The sequence below is a fragment of the Cryptomeria japonica genome, chromosome 9 (assembly GCF_030272615.1).
Source record: "Cryptomeria japonica chromosome 9, Sugi_1.0, whole genome shotgun sequence".
In the NCBI taxonomy this organism is placed as follows: Eukaryota; Viridiplantae; Streptophyta; class Pinopsida; order Cupressales; family Cupressaceae; genus Cryptomeria; species Cryptomeria japonica.
The window spans coordinates 195,292,491-195,304,785 of record NC_081413.1 but is presented as its reverse complement, the minus strand read 5'-3'; the positions used below and the strand labels follow the sequence as shown (position 1 = coordinate 195,304,785).

The window sequence follows — 12,295 nt, the reverse complement described above, 5'->3', positions numbered from 1 at the left end:
TTTTTTGGTAGCTTGTTGTATTATTTGTTGTTAGTTCTCTGTTTGCTGGTTTTTTTTGCTGCTATTGGGTTTGGCTATTTTTTTTGCAGTGCTGTTTCTTTTTTGTCTAATAAAAAACAACCTAATCATAGTAGAGTCAGTACTCTATTATCCTCCTTGATTCTTATTTTATGATTGCATGAAATTCTACGCAACAATAAATGTACTAACCATGAATAATTAGTTGACTTCAATTTTATTCTCCTAATAATTGTGCAAAATAATATAATCTCCCTTTCTAAGAACTATTCAATGGAGGCTGCATTTACAAAACCTCGAGTCCTATCAAATACCGAATATTGTAATTATTATAATATATCAAATTGGCTGTACAAACAGTAATTCTTAACTGTTACTAAATATTAAAAAGACCCCACATTTCCTGCAGATGTACAGCAAACAATAGGACAATAACTGACTCCTATTCAATCACATCAATCAGGACCAGTTTTCAGACAAATTATTACCCAACAACTCTGAATTTTCTAAATATTATATATAGATAGCCACTTACAACTAAATACTATATTTGGTTATGTTATGTTATAAATATGGACTGACCTCCATCTCTTTCTTATATTTTTGAGCATTTTCAGATTAGAGATATGGAGTTCAAGAGAAGTACCAATGCAAGTCAGTATTTGAAAATTATTGCATTGCTTTCAGTTGTCATCATGGTTGGCAGTTTGGATGTAATTCAACCAAAGGTTAACTGCTATAGTTCAATATACCAGTTTGGAGACTCATTAGCTGATACAGGGAACCTACTTATCTCTGGTCCTGGTGTACTCAGTGCAATCGCAGAACTTTCTTATGGAGAGACCTATTTCAACAAGGCCACAGGCCGTTGAAATAATGGCAGACTTGTTATTGATTTTATTGGTATGCTTCCAATTCTCACATCTTTCCTTTATGTGACCATTTTCATGGGTTTTATCTTTACTAAAAATATGATTCTGCTAAGACTTTTCAGCTAAAAGTTTGGTTATGTGGATGGACATAATATGGAACATTGATCTGAGGAAATGGGATTTTGTTCTATGGAGGCTTTAATGATATTTCTATGGTTTTGATATTGATGCATTGTTTTGTATGGTTAGCCCAAGCATATGGGCTGTCATTTTTGCCTCCATATTTAAGAAGACTTGCAGACTACAGCTCTGGTGTGAATTTTGCTGTTGCTGGTGCCACAGCCTTGAATGCCTTGTTTTTTCTAGAGAAGGTAATACCCATCATTACAAGTTTCAGCCTAAGCACTCAGATCCAATGGTTCAAGGATTTTAAGAAGATGTATTGTTCTGGTACAGAAGGTAAGTTGCTATTTTATAGTATTATTATTGTGAAAATGTAAGTAATTATTAGTATTATGATTTAATAATATTAAATTTGTGATCATTATTTAATGATGATCATTTTAGATTGTGAAGGACATTTTGAAAATTCATTATTTATCCTTGGAGAGATTGGTGGAAATGACTTGAATTTACCTTTCGGCCTGGGAATATCCATAGACAAAGTCACACCATTTGTACCTCTGATCATCCAAACAATTAAGACAGCCCTTGAGGTTCGTTATTTTTTTTTTCAATGTTTATTAAATTTTTGTAGTGAATTTATATTCATTTATATTCATGGTTTATGTAATTAATTTTATTGTAACTTTGATGTTGGTTAGGTGTTAATTCAAGAAAATGCAAAGAAGATTTTGGTTCCAGGCAATTTGCCTATTGGATGTTCACCATTCTATTTAGCAACGCATCCAAGTAATGTTCCATCTGATTATGATGATATGGGGTGTCTGGTAAAGTTTAACAATTTCTCTCAAAGCAATATCAAGCTTCTGAGAATGATGCTACAAGATGTGCAGAGAGATCACCCAGATGTCTCAATTGTATATGCAGATTATTATTCAGCTGAAATGAAAATTTTAAGAAATCCGCAGAAATATGGTGAGCCATATTTTTTAACATTTTATCTATTCTTTCCCTAAAATATATATAGCCAGGTTTTTAATTGAGAGCATTGGATTTTGATGTTACAGGATTGCAGAAAAACAATTTCAGGGTATGCTGTGGAAAGGGTGGAAAGTATAATTACTGCCCACCTTTCAGTTGTAATGTGTCAGCAAACTTGTGTCCTAACCCTAAAGAATATATCAACTGGGATGGTATTCATCTTACAGAGACTGTTTACAGAGCCATAAGTCAGATGTTGATTAATGGAGAGGTCACAATTCACCATTACCATTGGTAAACAAGAACTGCTAAAGTCCAAAACGAATCTAGATTTCTTGCTAAGTTTTTCTATGAATCTGTTCTTACAATTTGAGAATAAGAAAAGCCTAATGAGAGCCTCTCAGTTCTTAGATTGATTATTGTTATGTTATATCAAAGCTTTCATATCATTGGGTTTATCCATTTTTATCAGTTTGTGATCCTGTCAGATTGGCATATTTAATATGATAGTTGTTTTCAGAATTTTTATCAGTTTGTGCTCCTGTCAGATTGGCATATGTATTATAATAGTTGTTTTCAGATTATACACTTGATGCAAGGAATGAGTTGATGGTTCTTCATTACTTTGGAGAAAAAAAGCTTAATATTACTGTAGAAATAAAATAAAAAATGTAATTAAGTCCAAATTCTTAAAAGCTTTAGAGCTGTATTGTTTTTACATCATGTTTGTATTGTTTATATTATAGTTCTTCATTAAGATAAGTAAAGTTTTGATGGGTCCAGAATATTTTATATTAATAAAGATGAAACAGGACAGCAAAAGATTTGTACAAAAAATAGTGAATCTAATTAAACAACATCAGAAAAGAACAAACTCAGCTAGGAGAAATTAAGGAGGTCGATATTATGTACTTGTAAAAAGTGTTACTCTTAATAATTAAAAATTCTAAAAGTAATATTTTAATTCTAAATATGTAGTTGAAAACTGATAATTAAAATATTTTTGAAAATTAAATATTAAAGAAAGGATTTTAGGTATAGGTAACACATGTATGTATAATATTTTTAATTATATTTGTTTACATATAAGAGTTTGAACAATCATCTTAAAGATAATTTAATAGTCACTTCAGATTGACACATATACACATCAAGATATATTTCAAAATTCTAAAAGTAATATTTTAGATTCTAAATATGTAGTTGAAAACTGATAATTAAAATATTTTGAAAATTAAATATTAAAGAAAGGATTTTAGGCATAGGTAACACATGTATGTATAATATTTTTTATTATATTTGTTTACATATAAGAGTTTGAACAATCATCTTAAAGATAATTTAATGGTCACTTCATTCTTTTATTTTCAAAATCATTCAGACTATTTGAATCACGCATCCCCTGCATTAGGTATACTAAACATTTTTCAATGCATGTATAAGTTCTTGTTTGGCATGAGTAGCGTTGATAAAGGATGAAGAAGATAGACAAGTACAAACAATTAAACAACAACTTGTGCCACAAATTGGAGATGTAATAAAGGAAAACAAGACTAGGTTCTATTTCTATTTTAAACTTTACCATCAATCATGCTAACAATAAATTGTACCAAAATTCATAGAAGCAAAATGGAGGTGTTTGCAAGCTGTCAAATATTATGTATCATTTTTTTCTTTCTAATACTATGTCAAAGAATAGTTAAAATGCACTCAATAGCATTCATAATATAGAAAAAAAAAGCTTAGAACGAAACCTAATTAGATTGGCATGGACAAGTTTAAACTAATTCAATTTTCAATCATTTGTGATATGATATTTATGATAGAAAGAAACAAACTACTAAAAATATCATATAAATGAAACTCAAACTCGACGCACACTTGGCAAGGGTGACTCGATAAAAAAACTTGACAAGAACTCGGAAAGACTCAAAAATGTGAAAAACCTAATAAATTTAGAGATTTGTAAGGATTTATAACTTGTTTCATACACCCTTTATAAAATAAACCTTAATGAAACAATAGAATCATCAAATAGAGGTTAATTTGATCACATACACAAGTATACACTAATCACATAAGTGTAAACACAAATTGTTATTCAAGGGAATAACAAACTTAGATATATAAGTATTGTCAAATGCATACAAAAATCATGGAATATGAAATCCATGACATCAAATGCTCCAAAAAAATATCGAAACAATAACTACAAATCTATGGCTTAGAGAAGCATGCATTCCTCCTATGAAGGAATCTAAGTTAGGTCCAGGAAGATTCAACAACCACAGCCTCTTCCTGTGACTCCATGCCACCGCCACCAACATCAATTGTGCCTATGTCTACTCATGCTCTACCCCCCTCCTCTACCATGGCTAAAATGTCAACCTCTCTATTTGTCAGCTCAACCCAATCAATGTCCAGATCACTAAAGATATGATCTATAGACTTAGTGATCCACTCAAACTCTAGATTGAACTCCAATAGGTTCATCAAGGTGGATTCATGGTCCAAAACATATCTTTGTTTAAGATGGAGGTTGTAATGAACAAAGACTATATCATTCAACCTCTCCATAGATAGCCTATTGTGCCTCTTAGAATGTATGTGCTCAAACATGCTTAAAGTGTACTCACAACTGGAAGCACTGCTTCCTTGGTTCAAAATAAAAATAGCCATCCTTTGAAGATTTAGTGTTTTAGGAACAAACATTTTTCACCATCTATCTCACATTAGAAAAAGAAGAAAGTCTGATTTCCAACTTTAAGACTATAGGATAAAATTTAATTATTCTCTCAAAATACATTTTTACCTAGCTACAATTTTGTCTAGATATCTTTATAAATTTGATGAGAGAAGACCCCCCCTTATGTGCATTAGATTGGGCCTGAGCCATTTCATGGATTATGGTGTTGGTATCACCATGTGACATTTTCTCTATCACTAAGTAGAGCCCATTAAGAACTTCCTCATCCACCTTAAAATCAAGGTAGAAATGGAATGTCAAAATGAGGTAATAAGTGATTTCCTAGAGGGGCTTGTGAAGTGAGAAGTGCTATCTCCTATCAATGATCTCCCAAATAGGATGATCCATACACTCATCTCTAACATAGAGAGATCTAATGACCTCCCTGGCACTATCCATGCCATCATATATGTAGCCCATTCCAAGATTCTCACCATCAACAACTTGTACGAGAAATGTCAAGGGCTTAATGAACTAAAAATATTGTGAAACATTAATAGTTAACTTAAGTGCGAATTAAAAAAAGAAAAAAAAAAGAAAAATATGAATAAATAATAAAACATAATGTAGAATTTATGAAAATTTTACCTTCACAAACTCTCCATAAGGGGTCCAAAATCATAGCTCATAAAAACTTCAATCTTCCACATTAGTCCTTGTAGTGGTTGTAGCAAAGGATGAGGAAGTTCACTCCTCATCAACAAGCATACTCCTCAAAGATGCATTTGACTAAATCAAAGATTGTAATATGATGAAATTGATAATAGATCTAGTGATTCTAGGATGAGCCAAGTCCTTCTACCCCATGTATTGCCTCATCAGGCTAAGGACCCATTTATGAATGTAGACAAATTTATAAAACAAATTGGCCTTATTTACACATCTTGATCCATAGAAGCTTGCTAATATCCTTGAATGGGACATCAAGAAATTGGGTGGCACATGGAGACCAAATAATAGTTGGGTGTCTCTCCATCAAAAGTCTACTAGCAACAACATAATTTATTGTAATATCGATCACCACTTGAACTACATTCTCCTCACCTAACTCATGTATGACCCGCTCTATAGCCTCACATAGGAATGTAGTATTTTTTGAATGTGCAAAACATCAATGTACTTGGGAAACATGGTACCACCTGAAATTTGAAAATAAAGAAAAATCAATGATAATTAAATAAATCATAAATTAAAAATATTAATTATTGAATCAAATTCAAATTATTAAATGCTTTGAGGGAAGTAGATTGATCAATCACCTACAAAAGAAACAAGAAATTCAAGAGCATCCTATTTTTTCTATCAGTCCAACCATCAGTCGTGATGGTGCAATCCTTCTTGCTCAATATCTAGCACTGCTAGTCTAATGTGGCTTTTACATCAACAACCTTTTTTGTCAAAATTGGGCCACTTAAGTTCGATAGAAAAGGGGCTTTCAACCTCATCCCACATATAGTTATGGCATCAACCATGTTTTACCAATATGGAGACATGTCAAAAATAAATTAATTAAGATAAGTATGCTCAATAAAAATTCATTACACAAAGAAAATCATAAATTTATAACAATCAAATAAAAAATAACTACTTGGCTCCAAACACTGGAATGGTGCAATAGTACCAAAATTGGCCAATTGCATCTCTAGTTGCATCATGAACCAACTTGTTCCAAACCATTCTCTCAAGTGATGGTTAGGAACGAGGAGTAGTGTGTGGCTCATAATATGAATCCATTCTAGGTTTACAAACTCTAGGACTAATGCTAATACTCCTACTACCACTAGTAGAAGCACTAGAAGAAGAACTAGCACTAGGATGAAATGGAAGAATCAAAGAAGCCTCTCCAATAGAACCAATGCTTGCCAACTCCTCCCTTTGCCTCTTCTTCATTTATTTTTGTGCTTCAAATATTTGTAGTTGCACTTGGCACTTGTGAATAGCTTCAGTAGGTTCTTTGTCACATGGTTGATCATCATGGCCACATATGTGGGCAAGATAGTGTTTCAATCTTTAATGCCTCCATAAAAAAGGATTTTGCAATATTTACATTTGGCCTCTCCTTTTTTTTCACTAGAATTTTTTTCAGCATATTTCCAAGTTGGATCCTTTCTACCTATTTTTGATCTAGGAGCTGAACTAAACATTGTGAAAATATGATTTTCAAGAGCTCAAGGTTGTTGCAATGAGACATAATTACAAAAAAAATGAACATTTGTGCATTAGCATTTATAAACCAATACAAAAAATATTGTCATGTTTATTATAAAATATAATGTAGAGTTTGTTCCAAAAACTAATCTTAAGTTTGTAACTTCCTTCCAAAAAAATGTATGGGTTTCTCTTTCTTTGAAAGGAATTGAATTGAAATGTGAAAAAAAAAACACTAAAATTTCTTCTTATAAAACACAAAAATTCCAAAAAAAAAAAATCTTACCTCTTAAAACAAACTTGAAATGAAAAATGATCTCTTTCAAATCACTGGTATGGAACTCTTGATGCACCAAATCTGAGTATTAAGCCAATCCAATATGATTTGTTGATAAATTTTTAGTTTCCCTCCTTTCTAGTTGTCCTACATTGTGCTCTTACTTTTCCTCACAACTCACTCTTCTCACACTATTTTTTCAATACAATGAAAGGAGCTCACTTTTAGGGTTTTAAAGTTAATATAAAAAAAAGAATAGAAAAAACAAGTTATAACAATTAACTTTTTGTTTTTTAATTGATTTTTGTGTTTTGTCGGTTGACTGAGTCTAAGCATCGGGACTTGTTGAGTCTAGGTTGAGTCCACAGGTCTTGAGCTCATGCAAGTGTCACCCTAGACTTGGATGAGGTTGAGTTTGGGCCCCTAGGAATCGCCGAGGGTCACTTGGCTTAGGACTCGCCCAGGGTCATCTAGATCGACACTCATTGAGTCCAAATGACTCCCAAATCTTTGAAATGTGTAGACTCAAAGCTAATGCAAAAGAGAGAGAAATTTTAAATGCCTTTGCCTTGATAACAACCTCTATTGATGGAGAAATATTCCATAATATAAAAATGCAACCTACCATGGAAAGATCTTAAAAGATTTGAGGATTTGCATTATTTTGAGTTAAAGAGTTCACATAAATATAATTGAATTTTTTATATCTAAAATTATGAATATTTATCTAAAGAAACTAACCTCTCAAATTCAATAAATGAAACCTAATATAAATGTACTTATACTATAGTTGTCATATTTTCAATCTATTTGATGTAATAACAAGCAAATAATCAATTAAGATCATTCAATTTTGATTAGATGGTTGATAATTTAACTAAAAGAAAAAATTAATTTGGAATAAATATAGATAGGAATAGAGAAATCACGTGTTGCATCTATTAGAATGGAAGGCAACTTATCACTATATGATACCTTCTAAATAAGGAGAATAAGGAAAGATAAGATCAAGAAAACAATAAGGGATATAAATAAAATGTGTCTAGAGTCATAAGGCCCATCACTATAGGAGTACATGAGTTTATAAGGCCCATCACTATAGGAGTACATGAGTTTATTGGCAATCAGCACCACCAAAAGCATTTGTCAGTCTCGTCTCTTAATTTTATTTTGGCTTTGTTCGACCTCTCATTCGGCTTGTAGAAGCTTGATTATGACAATGGAAAGTGAGAAGGAAAGTTTAAAATATAGAAATGTCCTTAAAAGTCTCAATAACCTTCTGGGTTGCTATAGTTGGCTATATTGTCCTAGCGGCCATTTTCATTACAGTGAAACGACAATGTGTATTTATGGCCTACTTGATTACCCCAATCTGGCATTCTCCAATGTAGGGCTGACATATCAAAACTTAGCATACAATTATGGAAAGGTTGTACTCTTCATATTTACAGCCTGGACAAGGAAGGAGTATGGAGATGTTCTTTTGGGCTTTGCTACGTGTAGAAGTATTTAAGAAAATATGATTGATAGATGAATCCACCAGCGTAAGCCAAAATGTGAGCTTTGGAATAAGCATGGACATCCATCAATCAAAATGTGGTCTCATGGATCACCATGAATGTAGGATTTGCTAAAAAATGGATACGTTGAAAGAGCTTTAGAAACTTTCAAACATATGAAGTGGCAGGCGTAAGACAAATTCCATAGCTTTTTGAAGCATACATAGCCAACAAGAACATGGAAGAAGTTCCCTAGCCGTAGTTGTTTGATAAGGATTCAGTAGACTAAAAAGACGTTACTGAAATGGAAAATACAATGAAGCTAATAAGTCATAGATTCAAACTTTTGGAAGACGAAATCAAAATCGATGGAAGACAGATAGATTTGGTAGTGAATAAGGGGATGCAAAGTGCAGATCAAATGGACATTGAGCTCGTCCAAGAAGAAAATTGTAGAAATAGGAAGACATCAGGGCATTGAAAGGGGAAGACAAAGTATCTTCTATCAAATAGAAAGATGCAATCAGAAAATATTATTAAAATATAAAATGGGGGTCGATAGAAAGAGCTGACGAAGAGAAGTTTGGAAGGTGCACAAGAGAGAAGCAACCCATGAGGAGAGTGGTGATGTGGGCTGTGTATGGAAAGAGGAGTGTAAGGTGTGGTGCAAGATAGAAAAGTGTTTGCAGAGGAAGGCAAAGCACACATAGTAGATAGGAAGAGACAATAAAATTTGCAAACTGAGAGAAAAGATGTGTGAGCTTCAATGTTGTACAGGAGAGTAAACTAGCTATAGAGAGGAAGAAGTGCGATTGACAAGCTAAAATTGTAAATGATGCGTTGCAAATTTGTAGAGGTTAAATTTATATTTCTTATTGCAAAGTAAAGCAGAGCGTATGTATACTTGTTAAGTCCCTTTGTGTATTGAGGTTTGGAAGCAAGAGAGATTTTTGTCTTGCATCAATTTGCATCGGAATGTGAAGTCTTGAGAGTGGAGAGTATCCGCCAAGATCTACGGGTGAAGTTGAAGCAAAAGAGTTCTCTCAAAGCTGGAGAGGATGTTATAGGTGTGCGAGGACTCCTGAGCAATTGAGAGCTAAGAGGGACAAGTGAATCAGTTTTGGAGACCTCAAAAGAATCATTAATGCAGGGGAAGTGATTGTGGAAGATAAGAGGATGAGTTTGAAAAAGAAGATGACGTGGGTCATGAGGAGGCCCATGTTGATTTCGTTTCTAGAGCAATGTTAGGAAGAGAGCTATGGCATGTGAATAATCTCATTGAGAAAGGACAATTATAGCTGAAAGAAAAAAGACGAAAGAGAAGTCCACTCAAGGAGAGAATGGTCATAAAGGATCGCCAGTTGGTAAGTGAAAGTAGAGAACGCGATGGAGGGGAACGTACTTTTGTGACTAAATCAAACATCGCCCCATTGTAAATGGGAACCCTCTTTTGCTTTGTAGATATTGTCAAATAGAGCCTTAGAGTTTGGTATAGTATAAAATAGGATCATTTAAATAAAAAAAACTAAAAATCGGAAAAATTGAAAAGTTGGCTAAACCGTGAAAACGCTATTGTCAATGCTCTCAATCACTTTGTCATTGCTAGCAATGACTATGTCTTTGCTTTTAATGATTCTGTCATTGCCCTCAATGCCCTATGCTATTGCTTTGATTGATTGTGAGAGAAAAGGGAGTTACGCTTGGAACGATACAAGTCATTCAATCAATGTAATCAACAAAGAAAGGTGATTCATGCTAAGAGACCACATCCCAACACTTGAACTATGCACGAGATAAGTTGCTTAGTCGATGCAATGAAGGTGGAAACAATAACGATTCTCATAGGATGAAGTTTAAGCATTCAACTACGCCATCCTAACACTTGAGTTGCCACGATGCTACATTCAATGTGAAATTTTGAAGATCAAAATCGATTTAAGGGATTGGTGAAGGCATTTAATAAAAATGATTACACAAATGAAGTGCGTTTGCAAGTTCGAAGAGATGCTAATTAAGGGGTGATTATGTAAATGCGAGCTTATGAAGTCGCTGCCTTATCATGCAAAGTTCGATGAGCCTCATTGAAACCAAGGCGGCCAGCGTTATCGCCATTAAAAGCTTTTTGTAAACTCTAAGCAAGGCGATTAATGATTTATATGCATTTACCAAGGATCGATTAAGGGACATTTTATGAATGTGGTGAACTTCGCACATTGCATTTGTCAACTCGATGGATATATACAATTGCATTCAATGGAGTGATGCTAATTACATAAGTGGTTCGATTTGTAAAAATCAAAGCCTTACACAAAATCATTATTGAATTGAACAATTAATCACTGGCGTATAATCGCTTAAATTCAAGGGTGCAAAGGTCGATGCTTTGATACAACACATTTAATATCTGGCGCCTTGCATTTGAAAATAGATTTGTTGAATCCCCTATGCGCCACAATCAGCAACTATTATTGGCATTGATTCATTTAATGAAATTCGCCCAGCAATTGTGGTGAGATATGCTACTTTTGAAATCATAGTAAGTCCAAATTTGATCGTTTCATTGATCAAACTTAAACCGATATTGCTCTCAGACCAGCGCCCTAATCAGCTTGATCAATTATATCATCAAGATTGGGCGATATTCATGTTAACACAGTGATTTGTGTTTACAAGATTTTGGGCGATATTTACCAAGGAATTCATTTTGTATCATCTTCATATGCTGGCGAATTGACATCAAAACTGACAGCGATTGCATTCTATACACAGCGAACTCCTCTATATGCTGCGACTCCAATTTGCCTTCATTTCCAATAATTTTGGATCACTGTTTGACAGCGAATATACCGTCACTTCTGGCGATTGTATTTTGAGATAGTGATCCCAAACCTCTTATAAGCGATTCGCATCTATTCAACAGAATGGTGCCACTGTGACTTTGAGGTTGACAACTGGAGATCTGATTGCAAGAGTACAATTGCGATTTTAGATTAGAAGGAATAGTGGTCAGTGTATCGCTACTTACTAGCTGTTATATTGTCAAGCGGTTTGGGTAATGTGGCAATATTCAGTGATATGATCAAGACTGACTGGATTTGGACATTCAGAAAACATCATTATTTTCAAATTCAACCAGAATTGCATTCGAATTAGCCTTGCCACAGCGAATTCCATCTGAGCAAGGTGGCAATTTGGACATCACAGTGAATTACACTATCTTGGCAGCGTTTTCATCAAATTTAGACCTGCACAGCAAACTTCAGTTTGTCAAAAGGCATTTTCGAAGGTTTGAAATGCAGTTTGGTTGGCAGCTTGTATAAAATAATGTGTTCAAAATTGGTCTAGGCTTTATCCATCCATGTTGTGTGATCTTGATTAGGAGGGTTTTTATTAAATTTTGATTATCTTAGGGGCTTTATAAGCAATTACTTTCAATCAAGGGTTAGGGAAGTAGCCTAGGGTTTCAAGGTTATTATTCCAAATTAAGACTTCTTGCCTTAGATAATCAATTCATATTTCCAAATGAATGTCATTACATGAAATTAACTTACCCAGCTCTCACATGTGCAAGAAGGTTGGAATAAGGCAAACCCTTATCAAGGAGGATTGAAAGAACATCATCCTGGAACCG

General features: G+C 33.7%; 1 protein-coding gene across 1 annotated transcript; it reads left to right on the top strand.

Annotated features, from left to right (window-relative positions):
• Positions 1-644: 644 nt before the first annotated feature.
• On the top strand, positions 645-11,984 carry LOC131052370 (GDSL esterase/lipase At5g45910-like). Its single transcript, XM_057987019.1, has 6 exons — positions 645-885; positions 1,140-1,349; positions 1,458-1,606; positions 1,715-1,988; positions 2,081-2,265; positions 11,772-11,984. The coding sequence occupies exons 1-6, from the start codon at positions 645-647 to the stop codon at positions 11,982-11,984; spliced, it is 1,272 nt and encodes a 423-aa protein (XP_057843002.1).
• Positions 11,985-12,295: the final 311 nt, after the last annotated feature.